The sequence below is a fragment of the Diadema antillarum genome, unplaced genomic scaffold, assembly GCF_040938485.1.
Source record: "Diadema antillarum isolate AM-2024a unplaced genomic scaffold, OU_Dant_1.0 seq00000014_RagTag, whole genome shotgun sequence".
NCBI classification, from domain to species: Eukaryota; Metazoa; Echinodermata; class Echinoidea; order Diadematoida; family Diadematidae; genus Diadema; species Diadema antillarum.
The window spans coordinates 1,425,360-1,451,155 of record NW_027271134.1 but is presented as its reverse complement, the minus strand read 5'-3'; the positions used below and the strand labels follow the sequence as shown (position 1 = coordinate 1,451,155).

At 39.9% G+C, this 25,796-nt stretch overlaps 1 protein-coding gene across 1 annotated transcript in view; it reads left to right on the top strand.

The window, feature by feature from the left end:
• The window catches only part of LOC139725052 (uncharacterized), a 115,366-nt gene that overhangs the window by 65,560 nt on the left and 24,010 nt on the right, over positions 1 to 25,796 (top strand). Inside the window, exons 6-8 of the mRNA XM_071636140.1 lie at positions 18,707 to 18,829; positions 19,502 to 19,768; positions 21,482 to 24,114. Of these exons, the coding sequence (XP_071492241.1) occupies positions 18,707 to 18,829; positions 19,502 to 19,768; positions 21,482 to 24,114 (3,023 nt within the window). The remainder of the gene's footprint in view (positions 1 to 18,706; positions 18,830 to 19,501; positions 19,769 to 21,481; positions 24,115 to 25,796) is intronic.

Genomic DNA, 25,796 nt, shown 5'->3' with positions numbered 1-25,796 from the left:
CAATATGGCCATAGTGCGTGTTTTAATAACATATGTCATCAGTTTCTTGCTCATCAAAAGAAGTGTACTTTATCACAGCATGTCTCTCCAAACAGAGGCAGCTTCTCTATAAGTTACTGTGCGATGGAAATTAAGAAACTTGTTATTTTAACATAAATCCTGAATAAAACTGTTAAAGGGATGGTACAGTATTGGTGGAGATGAGAATTGGGCTTTTAACTTTTTGCAAGATACCCGAGAAAACACTTATGATATAGTACAGAGCATACCATTTTAAGAGGAATTCAAAGTTTATTTGATGAAAATCGGGTTTGGAATGACTGAAACATCCAAAAACAAAGTAAAACAAAGCGATCGTAATAAAGTGTGGGTCCCACACTTCATTAGAATCGCTCTTTTTTGGATATCTCAGCCATTTCAAAAACAATTTTTATCAAATAAACGTTGAATTCCTCATAGAATTACATGCTCTTTCATGTTTCGTAATATAAGAGGTTTCTCATTATCTCACCAAAAATGTTAGAAACCTGAAATTAGGTCTCAACCACAACTATACGATCCCTTTAAGTTTTTTAAAAAAACCTCTTCCTGAGGAGGGTTTTTAGATTTTGGTTTTTTGCTCACATACTTGTAGTTGCCTAGCATTTATGCTACATTTGTATGCTCCTTCAGTTTTGTACCTGTTTGGAATGTGCCCTTTTGGATGTCAACATTTGTGTTGCATTTCCACGTTGTGCTTCCTGTGAATTTCCTGCTGAAAGTGCTTTACTGCCTATCTCCACCAGGGATTACCAAAGTGATACATATGGAAAAGATAGATTATATACGTATAAGTCAGGCTATGATTATGGAAACTTTGATATCATCTTGGCTAAGAAATCAAATTTTTAGGGCCTACGCATGGATGAGATTATCATCAGATCAACCTTAGGCACATCAAAGCAGTACAAGTGATGATTTTAAAAAAGAAATACTTCAGTACAAAGTGAGATCAGATATTTGAGTAGGAATATTGATGCTGTAATTAAATGCAACACCCCATTGATTGAGATTCTAGATTAACTGCTTGGTACTTTGTATAGATACTAATGCTTTGCACAAAATTTTGGGCATGCATGCAAATGAAGAAGCATGCAAAAATTTCTCTTTTGGACGTGAACTTGAGGGGAGAAGTCTCTACTTATCTTTTTATCAGAAGTGCGTTCATTGTTTTTTTTTAAAAAAGGAAACAAAACAATCTTTTCAGGTTGTCTTCTCCATAGTCTTAGCAATTGCACTGTACCTCTCCAATGAAAAATGCCTACGCAGTGTGTTAAAAACAATTGTTTTGTTTTCATTTGTAGAATGATCCTCAATTCAATGAAACATTAATTTGGAGACAGAGATTAAACCAACGAAATAAGAAGAGAGTAGATTCATATGTCTCTCTCTCTCTCTCTCTCTCTCTCTCTCTCTTTCTTCCTCTCTCTATCTGTCTGTCTATCTGTATGTCTATGCATCTATCCATCTATCTATCTATCTATCCATCTATCTATATATCCATCTATCTATGTATATATCTATCCATCTATCTATCCATCTATTATTATGTCTCTCTCTCTCTCTCTCTTTATGATGATATGAGTTATGCAACGGGAAGTTAGTAATTGAAAGCAAAACAATTAGATTGTGCATCGAAGAGACAAAATTAAAATTGATTTGCCGAATGGTGCTAATGCGCCGGAAGGTCGTGTCTTGCATGTTATTCAGTGTATCACTAACGACAACAATTCATCAGTCAATATGAATCCATATCAGTATCTTTTATGCATGTCAGAGTGGCTATAATGGATTTCTCCCTTGGTATAGCTTCCAAATTTCACAGGAAATTAAATAGGTCGCTGACAATGTATTCTATAATCTCTTACCTTAATTACATCCATAGATCTATATTCTTTATTTCTTTTTTAGACACTTATGCCTAACTGTGCTTTGTTTGCAAATTTGGGCAGATAGCTGGAAATTAATTGCAAAGAAATATAAAGAGATTATCTAGTCTCCTAGTCCCATGCTTATGTCACCATGACCTCCCTGATTGACTGGGATACATTGCTACAATTTTGTACACCTCAGTGGGTTTGCTAACTTTACAGTTAGGTCAAATATGGAGGGATTACCGAATGCAAATGATGAAACCTGGCGATTCAAAGCTACAAAATGCCTGGGCGCATACAGGATTGATTGTATTGGAGTCCAGTTCTTAAAGTCCAACTCATTCAACTCATGTGTCAGCAGTGAACATGAGGTGTGGCAATGGTCAAGCAAGACTTGTTTCTATAGATGACCAATGTATCTACAGATGACCAGTGTAGCTTCCAATGACAGATTTATCTACAGATGACCAATGCATCTACAGGTGACCAATATATCTTGCGATGACCAATTTATCTACAAATGACCAGATTAACTACACAGATGACCAATGTCTCTATAGATGGCCAATGTATGCATAGATAAGTAATGTATCAACTCGTGATGAATTTACATTGTATCTGCCCATGACCAATCTATGTTCAGATGACCAATGGGAATCATTCCTCCATGTTGTATTCCTCCCAAATGCTAAATTTTTAATATTTATACAGCTCCACACAGGTTTTACCCCCAACATGGCCACCCTGGAAGAATAAAACAATTGCTAATAACTGAGAAATTAATGTAATATCCAAATTGAGTAGATGAATGAATACATCAGTAACATACAAACATAAGTACATAAACTAACAAAATATGCATAAATGAAAACAAAAATGAATTAATAGATGAATGGATGAATGACTAAATAAACAGATGAATACAGAACAATAGAATAAAATAACAAATGAAAATAGAGATAAATATATCACTAAATAAATGCATTATAGTTTCCAGGGTAACCTTTTGAATTTTTGTGGATATCTTCCAATTGCCCCGATTTCTGATTTTACGCAGTATAATGGTTGACGATGCGTGGCATGTATGAAGCCAAATCTGAGTACACCGAGATTATGCTGTACCTGCCTAATGATCGTTCCTTCTCACTCAAGATGTGTTGATGATTTGTGCAAGTATCACTGCCCCTCCCCCCATATGAGCCCCCACCCCCCCCCCCCAAAAAAAAAAAGAAAAAAAAATGGAGTGAAAATAATGGATTCATCCTTTAACAACGTTATGACATTCACCCACTAATCTGTCGAGATAGATGCACATCTTGATAGCTTCTGAGGGGGAAGTAACACTCATCGTTTGATTTATATCCCCATAATCAGCCGTCATGTGATATTTCCTGCAAAAAGAAAAAAATAGGAAGAAGAAGAAGCAAAAAGGTTATAGCACACACACATACACACAAACACATAGCTTGAAGCAGTTCATCATCACTTCACCCATAGATTCCAATCTATTTGATCAGTAATAATCTATCTGTGCTTGCAGATTTATTATGTCATTTTGGGGCAGAGGCTCAAGCTTTCGTAATTGGGACGTCACGAGTGATATCTCATTTGGTTTAAAGGTAGGGGATACCTTTTACAGACCTCCCAAAATGCAGCAAAACATTAAATATGAACCTCAGGGGACTTGCTTAGGCCACTGCTTAGAAATTTGGAAGTCAACAGTTATCTAAAATTTGAATAATGCACAAAGCTCAACTACTCAGTAGTTCTGTGTGTCAGCCACACTTATAAGCCTTTTTGTTGCATTCTTCTGTATTTGTGATCTATAAACACAAATCTAAAAGTACAAGAGCTGATGTAATAACATATAGAGTGTGTGGCAAGAATGTATATAGAAATGTTTGTAAGTGTTGATGAACTTTCTTCACAAATATACATGATGGACACACATGCAGTACATGGGTCTGCAAAGGTAGCCTAGTAATGTACTGGAATTTACGGTGAGCCCCGAAAACAATTCAATTCAAAATCTAACGGTCAAAAAAATGTACTAAATGTTACCTTTCACTTTCAATACTTTATGGGAGTTTCTAAAATGATACTCTCTTCAACATACCACTGTATTTATACAGCTCTTCATTTAAGGTGTGCAAATGGGATTCCCTACCTTTAAAGATCACGATCTTGATTCAGCTTTGAATTTATTCTGAAGATGTTATGTTTTTATTGTCATTTAGATGTTGTAGTTGCTTTTTATGACTCCTTTACAACAATTCAACAAATGTCATACATACTGTAAATGTAGAAATATTCGCAGTACATTATATTTTGCAGATTTTGCGTGAATTCTAAAACCCGCAAAAGTATCTTGAGACTGTCTTTGCAAATTCTGAACTTTTTTAATCATGTAGGCACCTACGTCAGTCACGCAGCACAAATGCAAGAATCTGCAATGTCTTTGAGTGGCTCAGGGCAAAAAAAAATAATTGCACAAAAATATCAACATTTTACAGTATTTGATGAATTAACCAAAACTTTTGCTTTTGTGGAAGCTTTCTTTTTTCAGATTAATTTCTGTATTTATCTGTGATCGTAGGTAATGTCCATCAAGAATATATCACATTACAGCATAAATGTAGAATACCATGAAACAGTTGTCTTCTATTAATATCTGATTCTGGTGTTGCTGATGATAATTTTGAATATTACAGATAGAAGGAACATTTGCCATTTTCCCTTTACTATGAAGCATCATTGAATATCATTCACCTCTTGGCATGGGGGAAAATCTGTTGAATTGAATGTCTAGACATCAATTTGAGTGCAGTAGCTAAAATCAGGAAATTTAGAAATACCAGAAGAAAGAAACAATGTTGCTTTCATCAACCATCATGAATATAAGATTCATTTCTCAGACTGAATCATTAGTTACTAATCATTTGCAGACAAGTTACCTTACCATTCACATTTACAAATATCCCCTCAGTGTAGGAAATTTTAAAAACAGTTCAAATACCAGAGGGCAAGTGGAGTTGGCAACATGCTTGTGATGATTGAGAACTCGCTTTTCTCCATCAATGCCAATTTCCCCCGAAATGTTTTGAACGCGACATGAGACACTTCAAAAGAGAGATTGTACCTTTGATCGATACACATTCTTCTTTACCCCGTTGAGGACGAGTCCCGAGTATACTCGGGCAAGTGTCTATGGGAAATGTGTGTTGTAGTAAAATCAGGCCATCCTCAATGGGTTAAAGATGACTATACATGACATTGTGGGTGAAGGGAGTGTGAATTCAGCTGTTCCAATTGTGTATCAACAGGTAGGTCCCTACATGTGCATGAATGATGAACATGCATTTTCAGGGATTTAGCTGACGATATGGATACTATTTCTTGCAACGAACGTCTCAATTGAGATACGTGTCAGCCCTCTAGCTCACGTAAGGTTATGCAGTGCCAATGTAGTCATTCTTGCCACAAACTCTTGATTTCTTACGAGTGACTGTGAAGAGATTCAACTGCACCTGAGATTAGATCATGATGTGTGGTAATCTATTTCGAGCCCTCGCTGTCCAGACGAGCTATCGCTGGATGATAACCACGATCACGACATCAAGCCGTAGCCCACTCGATCGATTACTCACCTTTCTGAATTCAGCCCCTGGCAACTACAACGACAAGAAAAAGAACCTGAAGTCCGTGCCATCACAAGGATAAGCTGCATGCACCTCACAATCACTTGTCTGCCTTATAGAAAGGGCAAGTTAACATGAACGGATGAAGGGTCTGGCTTTGATACCGGGTCGGCCGGGTGGGAGTATAGAGCAAGCACCGTGCTCACCCCTCTGATGAGGCTTTGTTTTCGTTCTGCACAGAAATAGCTACCTTGGCCTTTATTTCTGGCTTCGCAACCTTGAAGAGCCTTAAAGTCCTGGCATAGCTTTTAGGTGGAATTGTGAGAAAATTGCAAAATATCACTTTGAAGCTGATGCTGTAAGAAGGCATGGTTTAGATAGGAGCAGGACTTTAATCCGAAAAATATTTCTAATCCACCTGCTTTTTGACAATTTTTGATAAAGCATACAGACAACAACACAACAAATATCATCAAATTAAATTGGTACCTAAGTTGAGTTTTAGGATTTAAAAAAAATATGATATTTGATAAATCATTCAAAGTAAACATCTTTCAGAAAGAGCAAAATAAATCATTAATCTTGTAAAGAGAGCCATTAAAGCAAGGACTATAGAGAACTACTAAACCCAAGAGACTATTCCTACATAAATGAGTACCCAGACGTAGATGGGTATATCTGGGACTACAGGGTTTATGTGTACTCCAATATTGTTATTCCCGGGTGGCCCAAGTTGTTTGATAACTTACTAGCACTTGCTCCTTAAAACAACAATATCATACCATACTAGGCCTATGAATTGGTGATCATCACATATGCAAATATGTCACGTTAAATCTTCTTTTACAATTGTACATCATAGTGGGAGAATTAATTGTAATAAATTGTAAAGCAAAATAATGCACTTTTTTGTGAAAGTTCTATATAGTCCTACAAAGTACTTAGTAACTATAACTGGGCTGTGATTTTCGAGATTATCTGTTTTGTTCCTTTTTATAAAAAGTACTCTTCTTCTCTTCCATCTTATGATGCCCTACCTCATCCTTCAAGCAATGTTCTCCCTGGGGATCAGTCAGGCGAGATCAACCAAATCCTTCTTTCCCCCTCATCCCCGATACCAGGACAGTGTGATTCATCCGCCCCCTGCAGGAAGAAGGGTGGGGGGGGGGGGGGGGTAGGAGGAGTGAGATCAGAGATAAAAAGTCCCATGCTTCAAGATTAAAGTCAAGATGCCATCACAGGTTATGATGGGATGCCCCTATCCTCTTGCACTTTGCATCATTCTTTCCTCTTCCTTTTTTTTTTCTACAAAGTTATCTCAATCATCACTACATCTGGATGGATCACAATATTGCTCTGTGTGTACCGCCAAACTATAGTATAACTCGATCGATGGTATCACTTAACAATTGTCAAATCCAGTCAGCCACATAAGTGATGCGATTTGCAGAGAGAGAGAGAGAGAGTTGAGATTAATGAGATCAGGATTAACTAATCCATCTCTTCATCTGTGATTGAGAAGACTGATATAACCCTGAAGGAGGCAGAAAACTCACATATGGGTCAAAGCCAAGGTACAATGTACCGTCTTTTAACCCATTGAGAACGGGCTGATTTTGCTACAACGCACATTTCCCGTAGACACCTGCCAAAGTACTGTATACTTGGGACGATCGCCCTTAATGGGTTAAAAGTGACCAGGCCAGATATAGCAGCTTTCCATTTTAGTTTATATATATATGTTTCTTTGTTGTTCTTTTTTTTTGGGGGGGGGAGGCAGGGGAGGGGGAAGGCAGGGTAGTTGTATCCTCCCTTTTTTATGCCTCCGCCACGAAGTGGTGCCGGAGGCATTATGTTTTCGGGTTGTCCGTCCGTCCGTCCGTCCTTCCGTCCGTCCGTCCGTCCGTCCTTCCGTCCGTCCTTCCGTCCGTCCGTAATTAATTTTGTGGACAAGGTAACTATCAAAAGCTGTTGAGGTATCCTGATGAAACTTGGCATGTATGTGTATTAGGGGGTGAAGTTGTGCCTATCAACTTTTGGGTGCATGTGCTCAAGGTCAAAGGTCAAAAGGTCAAGGTCAAATACATAAAATTTCACTATTTCCACCATATCTATGCAATGCCAGAAGATATTTTCTTGAAACTTAGTGTATACATGTATTACCCAATTTAGATTCTCTGGTGAAAGTTTGGGTCATGAGGTCAAAGGTCAAAGGTCAAAAGGTCGAGTAAAAGTATTAAAACTTCTTTTTTTTCTCTGTAAATTGGAAAATTGTTCAAGGTATCTTCATGGAACATAGTATATATACATGTACTGACTGGCAGTGATTATCTAGAGAATGTAGGGTTCATGGGGTCAAAGGTCAGGGGTCAAAGGTCAAGTGCAACACTTCAAAATTTTACTACAGTCAAACCTGTCTATAGCGGCCACCCAAGGGAAACAACAAAAGTGGCCGCTATAGACAGGTGGCCGTTATAGACAGGGTGGCGGCCATTTTGAATTTCATTACTTGCATTTTATAATAGCCGAAAATACCGCATGTTATTCTTAAAAAACAAAACAAATCAAAAACAACCAACATATAAGTTTGCATGTGCAGCAGCTCTGCTATTATGGGGATTTTCATTGTACAATTCACTTCATTTTTTTTTTTGATCATTCCCTCCTTCTTTTCTTTTGATGTTAAGAATAATATTTCGGGCCTGAGAAGTGCTCTGGTTCATCCCTACCGGTTGGCATGAACGGGGTTCACGAGAGCTGAGTTCGATGGAGGATTGATAATGTGTAAAATTTACGTAAACTGTAGAAACAATACCCAGTGGCAGACAAGTACCATGTTGTCCTTACTCAATTAGTCTGCATTTCGGTAACAATAAGTTGTTATTAGGAGTTGCCTTTGCCTTTGTAGCATCTATTCAGGGCTGCATTACTGAAGACTAGATCTAATCTAGTCAAGTTGGTGGTAAGACGGGTTTTCGTGGCAAAGAGCTGCATTAATTTTGTCAATCATGTCTGTGTGATTGTGACGGAGCAAGGACTCGGTAGAAATCACGCAATGAACGTAAAATACATCGTACTCATTGCTGCTTTAATGGATCAACTCAATTTTTGTGGCCGCTATACGCAGGTTGATAGTCACCACGGGAGACAAAATGAGTGGCCGCTGGCCGCGTTAGGCAGGTGGCCGCTATATAAAGGGTCTATAATACAGCAATTGCGTTCGGGGGATTTTTCAGTGGCCGTTATAAGCAGGTGGCCGCTATAGAGAGGTGGCCGCTAAGACAGGTTTGACTGTATTTCCCTCATGTTCATGCAATGCCAGCAGGATTAGTATTTTTTTTTTAACACTTGGTGTATGCATGTGTAACCTAATAGAAATTCTCTGGAGAGTTTTTTTTTCTTTTTTTATTGCCTCAAAGGTCAAAAGGTCAAAGATCAAGTGAAAGTGCTGAACTAACTTTTTCCTCCATATCTCGGAAGTGGCTCAATTTATCGTGAAACCTACTGCATATCTATGCATGTTCTACCTGAAAGTGATTATCTTATGAATTTTAGGGTCTAAGGCCAGATGAACATGGTAACAATTTACTATTCAGTACAGAAATTGCACTTTTTCTCCATACCGATACCATGAAAATTACTCAATGCATAAATGTATGAATGGGTCAAAGTCAAGTTAAAGTCCTTAAATCCCCAAATACATGCTCTCCTATTCATCCAATTAAACCAAGTTCAAGGAAGGTGAACATTTAACACATTTCTGACAAACTTGTCATTTCAATATTTTGCCAGTTTTGTGAAAATGTAATCACACATTGTCCACATGGACTATCTAGACCTATTAGGAGAATCATGCATTATGGCGGAGGCATACCAGTCGCCATAGCGACATTTCTAGTTTCAGAAAGACGTCATCTGTCTCTTCCTAAGAGGCGTGGTGTCTGCCTGCTCCCATGGCTTATATGATTGCAGATTAAAATCTGGGATGTGATTTGAGATCCCCCTGTCTTGCCACGCAATTAAGATTAGTCTTAAGGGATTAGCTGATCCATTCTTCATCACAGGGCTCAGACTGTGATTCATATATGGGGGTGGGGGGGGGACGACTCTGGAGAATGGGGCATGAAATTGGGGGAAGATAATGACTGAAAGATGTTGAAATGTTACAGATACGAAATGATGCTCCATTTTCACATTGCGCTCATACATAAAGAGTCCAATCAAACATATGGAATGGTACAAGTTTCATGAAGATGAAACATATGGAATGGTACAAATTTCATGAAGATCAAACATAGAATAAGATAGAACTGCACACTCATCAGTAACCATCAAAACTCCAGTAGAGCGAGATTCCTCAGCTACATGTGTGCTGCATATAAAGCTGTACACAATTCATGGCAGTGATCATGAGCCAAGTGCAATAATACACAATCAAGATGTACAATAATTGGGATCTAGTCTAGCAACCTCCGCACCAGGTTCAGGCAATCAAAAACTGACAGTGTTTTTTTTTTTTTTTTTTTCCCCACAGGCTTTGAACAAAGGTGAACAGCGATATGTGTGGTCCTGCTATAAAGTGCAAACAAAAAAATGTTAGTGCGTACATGTACAGGGAATAATTTTCTCTTATGACATTACAATTTGTTGTTCATTTTTCATACCACTGCTACACAAGCTATCATTCATGTAACAATTTTCTTCAAAAGAAGTGTACTGGATAACATTTGAAATTATCATTCATTAGCCGAAATTGCTAATCAAATGCAGGTTGGAAAATTGTTTCCCTGAGATATATATGGTGGCCCATATAATATTAACAAGTGTCAGTCTTTAATGTCAACGTTATTGCATGAAATGTTATTTTTAGTGAGCCAAAGCCACTGAGAGCTGGACTTATAATTGTCTAAATACTACATCACTCCAAGTACATGCAACAACACACTTCAGAAAAAAAAAAAAACCAACAACATGGGTGCAGGCAAAGGTCTAATGTTAGTCTGAAATTTTTCGCAGGTACATCACTGTGTAAGAAGAAGAAGAAAGAAACTAGAGATTGTAATTTGTCATTACTGACAAATTAAGGTGATCCGATTTTTTTTTTTTCATCAATGATTCGAGTCCTGATCGCAATAGGCATGACCATACAGGTTTCGTCTGTTGTTAAAAACGTTGGCCATGTGATGTTTGAATTCTCGTTTAGAAAAGGGAGTCATATCTGCCATCTTTGGTACCAAATTCCGTATACACTAGACAACGAAGATACAACAACAAATACATATGACCTTTGACCCACCTTTACACTCCCAAGATGGCATCTGAGGAAAAAGTGGTTATTTTGTGAAATGATTCTTGCGACATCGTCTATACGTGTGCAAAATATGGGAAAGATAGGACAGGTATTCGCCAAGATACAAGATGAAACATTTATGACCTTTGACCCTAATTTACATACCCAAGATGTTGTCCAATCAAGTAGTTGTTATTTTATGAAATAATGTACGTGACATGAACTAAACATGTGCAGAATATGGGGGTGATAGGGCGTGTTTTTCTTGAGTTATTGCAAAGAAAGTTGCAGAAAGAAAGAAATATCTCAATACATAGAAGATAAGCTTTAATTTCAACCAAGTTTTTTATCGTGATCCCGACATCGTATGAAATCACAAAATCAAATTTAACGATAGCGCAAAGTCTCAGCTACAACATATTAAAATCTGGGAGAAATTCACCGAAGGGTAAGTGAGCTAGTGCTCGATAAAGACAATCATGTCAATTTTCACATTTAAAAAAATTCCCTCCCATAGAGATAACACGTCATAAGGAAGATACAAAAAGAAGTACATATGACCTTTGACCTCAATTTGCACAGACAAGATGGCATCTGAGTAAAAAGTGATTAATTTGTGAAATGATCCTTGTAACATGGTCTTTGCGTTTGCAAACTATGGGAAAGATAAGACATGTATTCACTAAGATACAGGATGAAACACTTATGACCTTTGACCCTAATTTACATACCCAAGATGGTGTCCGATCAAGTAGTTGTTATTTTATGAAATAATGTACGTGACATGAACTAAACATGTGCAAAATATAGAAGTGATAGGGCGTGTTTTTCTTGAGTTATTGCAAAGAAAGTTGCAGAAAGAAAGAAATATCTCAATACATCGAAGATAAGCCTGAATTTCAACCAAAATTTTTGACGTGATCCCGACATCGTATGAAAAAACGAAGGGCACACTTACGGTAGCGTAAAGTCTCAGCTACAATATATCAAAATCTGGGAGAAATTTACCTAAGGGTAAGTGAGCTAGTGCTCGATAAAGATAGTCATGTCAATTTTCATTTCCAGAAAAACTGCACTCCCATAGAGATAACACGTAAACTGGTCAAATTTGACAAGGTTACTTTCAATCCATTTTTACGAGGTGATACCGTTATCCAATCAAAATTTTGTAATTTTATGTTTGAAAGAACATTAAATAAGCTACAACATACTGAAATCTGGGTGAAAATTGACAAAGGACTAGTGAGATACACTCGAATGAACTTGAAATTTGATGACGTTATTTTGAAAATTTACTTTTTTTACTTTATTAAGAAATTTGATATCTTTTAATCACTTTGTCAGCATTGCCATCCCATGAAATGACATGTACAACTCATCAGCTTTCAAAATATGTAAAGAAAATGGGGGGTCACCGTCCATCCTGACGAGTAAAATCGGATTTAAAATTGGCAGTTTTTTTGGCATAGTTGCACTGTGTATCGCCATTGACGCGCGCGCGGAATTTCAACTTTGACGGGCCCGTATGACGTCATATTGAGTCGGATTGACTTGAAACTTGGTATAAATATTCCTTGACATTTCAGACATCCGATCAAAGTGAAAAAACGGGAAATTTCATTTGCATATGAGCTGTGCATGCGTATATGCGCGCGCGCGTACGCGTCCGTCCGATTTTTTCAATTTTTCAAAAAATGCTCCAAATGGTCTGAAACGTGTGCAAAAAAATTTTGAGCTCGATTGGAGCATACAAATATTTCAACGCGCGCGTACGCGCACGTTTTTAACGATGGGATGAATTTCGAAAACATGAGTAGAATTCCCTTTAATTGAACTTTATGTGACGTAAATTTCATTGAAAAATTCCATTCCAATAATGAGATATGAATGAAAATGTGTTTTCATATAATGACGTCATAGTGACGTCACGGTCGACTGATCACTCTGATTTTAGTTCGATTGCCGTCTTTTGGACACGATACATATATGGTATAAGTTTGACATTCATAGGCAATGCACTTTCTGAGCTAACCTCTACACAACTTTTGGGGAGAAATAAAGAAAAAAAAGAAAGAATCCGTACAGATACAGAAGGTGATCCGAGAGGATACTCGGATCACCTAAAAATGAGGCTTTGCATTGAGTTGTAAATGAGAAGGTGGCCATGCTTGACTGAGGGAAGATTAGCACACCTTGATGCCATCCATGAATCAGCAAGGATCAAGGGGTGTGTTGAAGTTGTTAAGGTCAGGTGTCACTACTGTTTAGGTCCGACTTGGATGGTTTTGGGCATGGACTGGGGCAACTGAGAAGCCAAAAAGCCGCAAGTACCACAGTTTGTGGTAACTCTGCGTTTTGTCACTGCATGTTGTGGTATTTGGTTATGTTTAGGGATTTTTCGAGATTCCAGGTTTAGATTTTATGCTTCTTTCATTTGTAGGTGAAGGGTGGGGGAACAATGTAATTCTTACATTATGTCACCTGATTAAGCCAGATTAGATACGTAATCAAGACTTTACATTCATGTTTATTGTTATGTTTTGAAAGATATTATTGTTTTGTTTGTTTTTGTGATCCAACCAACAATTTAACCCGTTGAGGACGAGTCCTGAGTATACTCAGGCAAGTGTCTATGGGAAATGCATGTTGTAGCAAAATCATCCCATCCTCAACGGGTTAAAAGGTGGTAACTGACATAAAAGTCAACAAGTAAATCAAGCTGTGATTTCAGTCCTTTTTAATGTATGGTTGATACAGTTTGACTGAGAATATATTATGCTGATGTCACCATCTGAAGAATTAAACTTTTGAGGGTTGACAAGAAAAAGAGACACTGCATTTCTTAACTTCCTCATTATCACAGATGCATATACACTGTACCAGATGGCAATGATATCTAATAGAAGTGGCTGTGAGTCATAGAGATATATACTAAGAACACTAGAGGGCGGACTCCGTAAAATCCCTGTGACCGATAGAAGGAGGCGTTCGCCATTTTGGTCCGGGCAAATTTCGACTAGCGACCGTACCGATAACGTGTAGCGCTAGCGGAGCATGCAGGGAGATCGACGACGGGATGCAACGGCAGTAGGCTAGCATCTATGCCAAGGTCTCCATCGGAGTTCGGAAATCGAAAATGTTCTTAAATTCGCAAATTCTACTTAAAGTAGCATATATCTATGTTGCAAAATGCCTGGTTCATGTGCTGCTTTTGGATGTAGAAACAGGAGAAAAGAAGGGGAGCGGAGTTTCCTTTCACAAGTAACTAAAATTACATTTATAGTGTGTGTTAAACAGATTGATTCAAAACAAAAAAAAAGAAAAGAAAAGGTCTTGCAAAATTCTTCGACAGGGGCACTCCGCCCTCCCTCAGCTATTCTCGATCTATTGCTACTATACTGTTGTAGATAGCTAATACAGTACATAACTATATGCAAAGTCGGCGGAACGGGGGGGGGGGTGGCATTTGCTCCATTTCCAAAATGAAAAAACTCCCCCTTTTAAGTTTAAAAAGTGTTCTTTTCTAAGTGCCCTATTTGGCCCTTGAGCCCCCCCCCCCCCAAAAAAAAATAAAAAATAAAATAAAAAAATCGTTCCTCCACCCTTTGCGATACCAGTGTAACCAGCAGTTAATTTCACGATGGTGATAGTGTGAGAAAAGCTTAGAATACGTAATATATGCCTGGTGACAGGACATATTATGCTCCGGCATTGATATCTTTCTGAAAATAGAATTAGCATCATGGGTCTGATTGGGCTTTTGGTTCAAGGCAGGGTGAGGATTAAGATTAGGGTTAGGTGTTATGATTTGGGTTAGGGTTTATGTAAGCTTCAACAATAGCATTTCGAGCTTGAACATTATGTCATGGAACCAATATGCCTACACGTACTTATAAAAATGATTTATTTCATTTCCTCCACCACCACCACCAAAAAAAGAGAAAGAAATACAATGAAACACTCGTACACACAGATAAGACTATAGAATCCAGTCCCCTCATACAGAAAAAATATAATTGCCCCCCCCCCAAAAAAAAAAAAAAAAATTGACGCAGTATACTGTATTACAAGGGGCATCCGGCTGTCTAGAGACCAAGAGAACCCTTTGTATTGCATGGACCATGGTCGTGTTGGTCGCCTTGAAAGTATTACCTCGTTGAGAATAAAGTCAAATTTTGTTTGATTTTCATTTTCCTTACCACTCATAATAAGAGATTGCTAGCAACTTAAAATTTTGAGTTGTTTCCTTCTCTCATCTCCAACCCCCTCATCTTCTTGCTGAAAGCCAATACGTGTTTGAGCGCTTGTGATACGTGTTCACGTGTCCACCACTACTGCGCTGCCCGGACGAGATGTTTGTTTTTGCCCGGACAAAGATGGCGCGCGGCCTCTTCATCTCGGCACACGAGCACTGCGTACGCGCCACACGCAGTCCGCGCTCTAGTATATTATTAGTATACATCTCTATGCTGTGAGTGGGTTAAACAGGAAAGGGGGGTGTGAGTACTAGAGAATGGGGGTGACTGAAAAAAAATTGGCCATGGGGAAATGCCCCAAGATATTTAACCACATCAGAAATCAGGCTTGAAAGATGAGTATCAGATAACAGGAAGGGTTTAGTGGGGGAAGGGAAGGTGATAAGGGGGTAAGAATGAGTCATTAATATGTTTGTTGGTTGTTTTTGTTTTGTTTTGTCTCTTCTCAAGAATTTTGTTTTTGTTTTTGTTTTTGTTTTACTGTGAATGTAGTGATGTGATTCTTCTGATGACAGTGCTGACCTCCATTTAGAGACAATAACAATCAATTAATTCAATGTCAAAATAACTTTGTAAAGATTTATGCCGTGTGAGATGTGTTTGTGCACATACCGTGCAGCTCCAGTAAAACCAAAAATATTTGCGCATGAAATTTAGAGAATTGGAACCAACAGTCGTTTTGCAGCATGAAATTTTCATGAATTGCCACTGGCATTCAATGCATAGCACATGAAGGCAAGAACTTTCATGGTCAGTTTAATTTTGTGAATCTTGGCTCCTCCCTAAAATTTCATGCACTCAATAATTTCTGGTTTTAGATTATCCCTTGTTCATGGTATTTCAACATTTGTCCGTCCCAACATTTCTCAAACCCTGCTAATTGTCTACACAATCATACATTGCTTCCACCCTCTCACTGCTGACACCTCAAACTTTTATTGACATTGCACACAATCATGTCACTGATGGCAATGATAGAGTTAACATAATCTACAATTCAGTATTTTATTGTCATTTTCTTTCCTGTTTTTTGTTTATGTTTACTAAGAAATAGATACATTGGAAATTTTCGGCAGGGTAAAATGAGTTTTGCCTGTTTTGAATTCTGCCCCCCCCCCCCCCACTTGTACGGTATTTTGGTATACACATGCACGTACACACACATGCCTATAAAGCATGTTGTATGATAGATCACATTTTTTTTAATGTGGGAGAAAGGGAAGAATGCAAAGGGGGGGGGGGGGGAATAGCTAGGCTGATTAACCTGTTAACTACCGAGAGTAAGAAAGCCCCCATAGGCTCTATACAGAATTCGTCAGGTTTTGTGCAACTGGCAGTGCGTGGGTAAACGTTGTTTTGTGTGCGGATAGGAACGCATCATTCCCAAATGACCTTTGTCAAGTGACAGGGTCTTCCAAATTAGGCGCACCAGCGTGAGGTCTGGGCAACATCAGGATGTTTTTGTGTTTAGTGCTCTTCCCCCGACCGTTAGATATTTTTCATCACAAAGAAATTCATCATCATCATCATCATCATCCCGGGGACTGGGACTCTGCGGTAAAAAGGAAAACACGCACTCACCTGAGTCAAGTTGTTTGTGTAGTCATTTTTGGGGAGTATACATTTATAGATTTATCTTTTAGCGTGCAGGAAATGGCATTATACCAGTATCTTCTTTTTTGTTGGGGGAGGGGGTGGTTTTGTGCGTGTTTGTGTGTGTGTGTCTGCTTGTAGAAGCAATATGATTATGTTTAAAAGATGCTCTGCAAGGAAAAAGTACAATTTTGGAAAGTGCGCTCAGTTAGACAAAAATCCATCAAATTCTCATTTTCCTTTCTGGTCAAATGAAGCGAGATATCTTTTTTTTTTGGGGGGGGGGGCAATACATTGTAGATTTGTGAATAAAGCTTGAACAAGATAATGCAGTAGAAACAGAAAATAAACAACATTCTATCATACAGAGACTTGCACGCACGTATGTGTATTTTACTAAGGAGGACCTCCCTGATATAGGCATACCTGTGCATGTGCAATGTATGTATAGTAAATTAATCTTTCTCATGACAAGGTGAAATGCTTAAAAAGTGCATCATGTCGTGTTGTGGTGACAAGATGTTGTATCTCAAATTTAGGTGAAAGGCAATTTTTTTTAAATTAATTGTGAGATAATCAGTTCAGTGATGTCCTGTCCAAATCCTAATTGTCTTAAACAAAAAATGAAGCCACCACAGCATGTCAAAAGGAAAGGTGATCCCATTTACCATAGTGTTTAGGCTGCCATGTTTTTTGTCCTGAACATTTGACATTTTTTGAGATAATAGGTTTTTGCCGCCTCAGCGGTGAACAATGCTTTCAGTGAGTATCAAAACTAATAGTAGATTCTCATATACGCATGACCCCGGACAAGTTCTCAGGGTTTAGTAGGGATGAAATATGATCAGGAAATTTGAATGAAGAGCAAAATCTTTCATGACAGACTGGTGGACAGTCAGGAACATCTTAGTAATCCCCATCAGGTCAACCTTGTTTACTGGGCAGACAATTCTTGTCCAGCCCACAGTTGACTGCCCCGAAGGTTGCCACGGAGATGGAGGGATGTTGCCTGTTAAGAGTCAGTCACATGACTTGACCTTGTGGTTTAAGTCAGTCCAGCAAAGTTGCAATTTGGGTCAGCTTTGGTTTACCACTCCCCCACCCATGACAACTCATTCCACCTTAGTAGCATTGTCATTATAATTGTTGTTATTATTATTATTATTGTAATAGTAATACTATTTGTTATTATCATCATCATTATTATTATTATTATTATTGTCATCATCATCATTAACAGCAGCATTATCATTATCATTTTAATCATAAGCTGCATTATCATAGATATGAGCATCACCATCATTTGAACTTTATCTCAAGATCTTCAAGGCACTTTAGTCAAGTCCCAATATTTTCCAGAAGCATTCCCAGTTTTCTGCCAAGTTTCAAGGAGCACAGATTCTGTGAGTGTTTCAGCACTTTGTCAAATATGTCACCAAGAAACCACTGTGGTGACTCCAAGTACACCAATCACAGTGGTGATTGTTTCTGTCCTTATATCCTCTTGCCTCCCCAGGTCTGTTTGAGTATTTTCACACTTTTTGACTTGCTCATTGTCTCTTTCTTTTGCTTGATTGTCTGTTGGTATTGTTGTTGTTATTATCATCATTGTAGTTTTTGTTCTTATCATTATTGTTATCATTAATAGAATTCTTCTGAGTACATGTAGTAATGGTAGTAGTAGATGTTTTCTTGTAATGGTTATTATGATGATGATGATGATGATGATGATGATGATGACGATAATGATATGATGATGATAATGGTGGTGGTGGTGATGATGATGATGATAATGGTGGTGGTGGTGATGATGGTATACAATTGTAGTTTATGATGATGGTTATCATTGGTATTATTGTTACTGTCATCATCATAACCACTACTACGACTACTACTACTGCTGCTGCTACAATTACTCCTTCTACTACTACTTTTATTACTATCATTGTCATTATTATTATCATAAGTGTGACAAGTCTTACTAAGCAATGCTTTGTGTTTTTTGTCTTGCTGTAGGACCTGCGTGATGAATGCCTGAAGCTCCATACCAAGGTACGGGACTTGGAACACCAGAACAGAAACCTGAGGTGCCTCTTTGACCAAAACCGCTTCACCCAGTGCATCCCTTCCCCCTCACAGGTAAGCAAAACCCTTGCCCCCCCCCCCCCCCCCCCCCCATCCCCGTCCTACGTGCTCCACACTAATCCTAGCTGAATGATAGAAATAATTTATGTGATATCATAGACATATGCTAGTCTATGCAAGTAGTTAAGGATTAAATCTGGTCCATATTTCATTTGGCTTTTTTTCATTACCATCTGGCAATGATATCAGATATATTGGTTTTGAGTTCTGATGAATGTCACTTTTTTGTGTGAATTCTTGAAGCTTTATATCTTTACATATTTTCAGTGAACAGTTTATTGTTTATCTGATTTTTTTTTGGGGGGGAGGGGGGTGGAGATTCTCATTGAGAGTAAGAACAAGGAAATAATTCCTTTTCCATTTTCAACCTTCTCCCTTAAAGCACATAGAGACACTATGGTAGTGATATGCAACTATATAAGCTGTGTGTCATTTGAGCATTGAGAATTTAGGGTTTCTGGGACAAACACTGAACTAGGGCTTTCTGTAGCTCAGTCGGTAGAGCACCAGGCTAGCAATCCGGAGGTCTAGCGTTCGAATCCTGATGGAATCCCATTTTCTTTGCTCAATTTTCCACTAATGAGTATCATTATTATTATTATTATTATTATTATTATCAACTTCATTCATTTTGAATTCTACTTTTCTTCACCTGCTCTCCACCAGTATGGTCAACGCAGTCCCTACGCCAACACCTCTCCAAGCCTTCCGGGTCGAACCATCCCCCCTGGGCCCCACCCAGCCTCTTCCCCCTCCCCGTCCCCTTCCCAGTCGCCTTCACCCTCTCCCTGTCCCTTTGCCACCACCTTCACGCACCCTCTGAGGAGCAAGCACTCTGCCCCGACGCAGCCCGCCCTCACAGGTGCGAGCAAAGATAGCGGCAAGGACCCGCCTCTCAGTCCGCGGTTGCTCCCCAGTGCCAACTCCAAAAAGGTGAGACGGCTACCAATTAACCCTTACTGCGTTTTCCTCACCAGTTGGCATTTAAGATGTCTGGGAACTCAAATGTCAGTGGATAGAGATTAACTAATCCACCTAATCACCCTAATCCCTTCTGTTTCACCGTAACCGACCCATTGGACTAATAATGCATATTACTGGAGTGGCTTCCTAACCTTAAAACTGGGTCAAGTTTGGGAGGATAACTAAAGGCAGATGAAAACATTTTGCAAGTTGGCATGTAAGGGGTTAAACATCAAGGCAACAAAGTAGCCACTTATCAAGTATCATCTTTTTGCAGCAGTTTCTCCTTTTCTCCCCTTCTTGGACAAAAAAAAGACAGACAAACAGACAAACAAACAAAAAACAAAAAGGTGAGAAATATGGTGCTCTGGAAAAGTGTTGAATAAAGGTCATATGCCAGGTGTGTAATAGCTTTCATATGCCAGCAGGAATATCTCAAAACCATTCACAGCCTAGAAACATGTGGGATATCATCCAAAAAATGTAATTCAAAGGTTAGGTGTTTTTGAAAATGATAAGAAAGAATAACTTCAGCCTTCTCAAGCTCATTATGCAGCAAATGCGTAAAGGTCAGTCATTTTACATGTATCATCTTATTTTTTTCCTTCTTGAGTTATTTCATGTCAGCAAGCGAATATCTAGGCCACTTAGCTTGCCCGTGGAAATTTGTCTGAAAAAGTTGCTACTACTTCAAATTTGCAGTCAACGTTTTGTATAATTATACTTTTCTAGTCTACCTGCTCAAGACACCATGTTCCAATATAATTCATTGGAATAGTTAGCATATTTCTCTTGTGACAATCTCCAGAATACTCTGTCAGCTGTAGAGAGGAGAAATTGTTCACTTTCAATTTTTTTTTTTGCTAGACCTTCTTTAACGTAATTATTTGAATGTTCCAGTTTTGATTTGTACTACACATGTACTGAGTGTCTAAAGTCAAATCTGTACTGTTGTATTCACCCATGTTTTGAAATATATAGTTTGAAGTGTACCGATGCTCCTATCAAACTTAAACTCACATGGATTCAAACTGCCTGTGTTAAAGATATTTTGCAGATTGTCCGTCAAAACCAAATAAGGTGCCTTGCCTGGAATGATTTTCAAGTATTTCAATGATATTGTCAGTATAGGTGGCAAGCAGATAAATTTAGATATATATCACTGGCTAACTTAACAACATGTCAGTCATAAGATCATGCTTCAATCCTCTTGCTTTCTCAAGAAATGCATTTGTCATGTCGGTGTATCATCAGATTTTAAAGGGGATGGCTAGTAACCGATCAGTGGGAATCAGTGGGAATGCTGAGGGATGATTGTTCCAATCCTTGTGGGATTCATTTAAGAGTACATTATATATCTACTGTTGTGTGAAAATCATTTGCTTCAGAACAGTCTCATATTCAAGTAATGTGCAGATTAATGCCCCGTCACTGACCAGGGACGCTTACCTGGAAACATTAAACTGCACATTACTTGAATATGAGACCATTCTGAAGCAAATAATTTTCACACAAGAATAGATATATAATGTACTCTTAAATGAATCCCACAAGGACTGGAACAATCATCCCTCAGCATTCCCACTGATTCCCACTGATCAGTTACTAGCCATCCCCTTTAACGGAAATAGCAGATGTACGGTTGTATTTAACTTTTTTTTTTATTTATATTCACACCTGCAGGACCATGGCAGTTCAAGATTGAGGATGCCTGACCACCTGAGGGAAACTCCTCAACGAGACAGTTATCCAAAACTCTTACGGCAACAATTTCAGCAATATCACCACTTGCAGCAGCAACCCTCGTCCCAACATCAGCAACAACGCATACTACCTCAGGAATTCTACCGTCAGCTCTCAGCGCCGGCTAAATACGCGCCGCACCCCTCCCAGAATCTCAGTCACCAAGGCTTCCAGCAGGGTAGAGGGCATATGCACCACAGTTCGGAGCAAGGGTATCTCCCTCCGGCCTTCCCGGCCTACCAGTGTGACATGCCCGGGGTAGAAGGAGCCGGGGAGGGAATGGGGTTTGAGGACTATACGTGGGCCATGAATGCAGTGGATGCCTTTCCTCCGATGAGGCAGTCATCCTTGCCCGCCGGTCTAGGGAGGCTAGGTCTCAGCGACGAGACCCTCAATGGGAATTTGCCAACAGCAGAAGACCTGGGCGCGAGGATCACCAAAATGCAGGTTATGGGAGAGGACCGTCCACTGAGGAGTTCGCCATCCGATACAACGGACAGCTGCAATGGGTACATCCTTGGTGATCAATACACCAAGCCGTTTGTCCACGCCCCATTCCAGTACGCCCAGAGTCTTCTCAAGGAACTCCAGGAGATCAGCGCCAGCGTGAAGAGCTTCGAGAGTCTCACGCTGGAGCCGAAGCAGGGTAGCCAGCAGAAGCGGAAGGCGCACGACGGGCAGCCGGCCATGCAGCGCCAGAAGCTGGCCAAGAACTTTTCCCCCTGTGCCTCGAACGCAAGCAGTGAATCCCTTAACAGCTCAGCTTCACCAAGATACCTGATGGACAGCACGAGCAGTATGACCAGCACAGACAGTGTGGAAACCACCCTGGAGAGAATTCCTCCTGTAGCTATCTCTCAGGGCACTCCCGCACACCGCGACTACAACACGCAGTGGCGTCCAGAGTACGGGGGCAACAGACTCTATGATTCGACGGGATCCCCTTCCAGGTTGCCCCCAGACACCCCATCTCCACCGACAACAGACATCGATCCATCAGAGAAAGACTACCAGCATTCCAAGTACCTGAGGAGCCGCCAGCAAAATGTGTCGCTGGCTGCAGAGAGGGAAAGGCAAGATGACCACATGCAGGATGCGCCCGATGAACTGAATCAGAAGGGTCCTGGAGAACCCAAGGCATGTGAACACCCTCAAGATAGGGCTTCCGGCTCTGATCCTCCAGTGTCTGTGAAAGAGAAAGATATTTTGAATGAAGCTCAGAAAACTGTTCAGCTGATGCAGAAAGAGAATGCTCTCCACTGCAAGAGGGCACCAAACCAACAGGAGAAAGATGCGGAGAGCGAAGGACACTATTGCTGCCAGGAGGCAGAAAACGTAAGGTCACAGGTCAATGGCAGACATAAGGAGTTTGATGACAGTACTGAAAGTGGGCAGCCCAGTGTGAAAAGAGTTGGAGGTGAAGTTATTGTAGAAAGCCTTTCCTGTGATGAAACCTCAGCTAAGCATAAACTGAACAAAAAGCTCGCCAGTGACTGCCAGAGTCACCATGTAGAGAGTTCAACAACAGATGGGGTGCAACAAGTAACTCTGCCCGATAGTGAGAGTTCGCGGTCAAAGTGCCCCGCTCAGCCCCTGCTGAGAGAAGATGACCCTGGCCAAGACATGTCAAGTCCAGTCTGGAAGAGGAAGTCACAGGTGGAGGCCTCTAACGGAGAGGAGAAGTGTGAAAGTGGTGTGGAGGAGACGGACCGGGAGGAGAGCAAGGACCGGGATGTGAGAGTGGCATCCTTCATGGCCGCCTCTCCCATGGTGAGCAAAGAAGGAGAAACAAAGAAGCCCTCGAGACCCGGGGCAAAACCAAACACCGAGGCTTCTCCCAAAAGGCACATCGGCAAGCTCCAGTCCCCGAAACACATCCCGAAGACGAGTTTAGCAGCATCCAAGCCGTCTGCACTCCCCATGACAACGAGCAAGCCATCTGGAGCAGCGGAGCTTGCCCCGAGAGTGGGATCAATTGCGAGAGCAGATGTGAAAGTGAGAACGAGTGAGGATGCATTGGAGCTGCCTGCCAGCGTCGATGCCAGGCAGCCAAAATTGCCAGTGTCGTCCACGAAAGAGGTGACGAAACAAAACGGCGGTGCAACGACTTGTTCACCAGCAGTAATGCAGGCTGGAAATCTGGAACCAACTGAGAAAAGTTCGGAGAGGGCTAGTCACGGACAAGGGGTAGAATCAATGCACATTCAGAAGGAGCATGACATTACAAAACAGGTTTCATCACAGTCAAACCAAGAAGCCAATGATTCCCTCTTGCAGAAGACGAAACAACACTTCACACGGGGTGAGGTCGGCCAGTGTTCACTGAATGCCAAGATGTCGCAGCTCTCCAAGCTGGGGCCCGCTTTTCTGGACCGACCTCTCCTCTCCCGCCAGGGGAACGCAGTAGCGCCAATGACGAAATACTCCTTGGATGTACCCGTCCTGGACTCGTCACCGCGCCTACCGGGGAGAAAACAGATGACTTCTCCCCCGCACCATGCCCTCTCACTGTCGCCCTCTCCAGACCACTGTCGGACAAGCCTTGGGACTCCAGGAGACATGGTGGAATTCACGTGAGTACCATATCCTTCATACCCATTGACTCCAACACAAATTTTCTGTCACATCGTCATCTGAAAGGCAGATCAGCACTGAAAGGGGAATCACGATAAATAAATATATGAACCACTAATTCATTTTAATTAGAATTTGAGCTACATATGAAAAGTATCATGTAAGCTTTTCTGTGTGAATGTCTGAAAATTGTTTAATGTCCTGCATCCCCATTGAAGCATTGCCTGTATGAAGCCTGTCATTATTTTTATGGTAGATTAATCCCATGTCTCGTGGGAAAAATACATTCTTCTTGTTTACTTCAAATTTTCTCTTGTAAGATTTGCTATTGAAAGTAGGAAATTACGCATTCTAAAAGAACATAAAGGTAAATTGTTTCTGCATTTTAGGAATGGCCATGTTTCTGATATTTAAGGAGTATACACTTGATGAATATTCTGAAACATTTGTGGTAGTCAAACTGTTGTAATAATATTTTTCAACTACAAAAAATACTATAAAACAAGATATTTTTGCGAGTTGCCTCTAACATTCGATGCATATAGTGTAGACAAGAACTTTCATGTGTATTTTAATGCAATCTTGGCTCTCGTGAAATTCGCGAAATTAAAATGCATGTGAACATTCCTCGTTTTACAGTATATCAATAGTATTGAATTAGTTTCTGCTCTCACAGCGATAGAAGAATATTATTACTAGGTAATTGAAAGGGAGAGACAAACAGGAAGATTTTTTTGAGCTTTTTTCAAAATTACGTGCGAGTGATATCAGTTGAAATGTTTAATCTTTTACATAATGGCTACTTGATTTATTTGAATGTGGGGGTGTAAGTAACACTATCTTGCACTGAACTACGAATGTAAGTGATGACAGTGCCATATGGGATTCCATTGTAGAGTGGATGATGTGTGGTAGATCAAGAAGAAGAAACACTCGATTATCTTTTTATGGAACACATGTTGTGGAATCAAAGGAAGCAGCTATTTTGATTTTAGAACAAGACAAAGGCAGTCTTGATTTGTTTCTAAGTTTTGTTGTACTCGGAGGTTCACTTGCTGTTGACCTTTTTTTTTACTGTGATGTTGTGTTATGTAGTTGGGAGTGCATCAACACTATTTGCTCAAAATGATTCAGATAGTTCTTTGTATCTCTCATGGCCAACCCATTTTCTCGGGAAGTGGAACGGAGCATCTTCCCCAAGTGACCCTTTAAATCCTTGACAATTTGTTATCACGAGACTTTATCACTCATCTGCCAGTCATCAAGTGCACATAAAGGGCGCTCGTTAATTCCTGGCATACCGGAGCATCAACTCACCTCTTCCAGGGGAGGGAAGATGGATGTTTTGTCTGCCGTGTTATCCTAAATCTGCTCATCCGTATCTCTAGACCAATGTCATCTTCTCTCTTGCTCTTCTCTCTCTCTCCCTTTCTCCCTCTCTATATCTCTCTCTGTCTTCCTCTTTCTCTTTTCTAACAATCCATCAATCTTTCTATCTATACATCTATTCATTTATATCTTCCGCTTTATCTATGTCTGTCCCTCAACCTCTATCCATGCATCACTCTTTAGCTGTATATCTCTCTCCTCTCTCTTGTTTTTTTCTTTTGCCTGTTTCTTTTATCTTTCCATCTTGCTTAAATCATCCATGTGTTAATGTTTTCTCTCCTTCTGTTAAAGT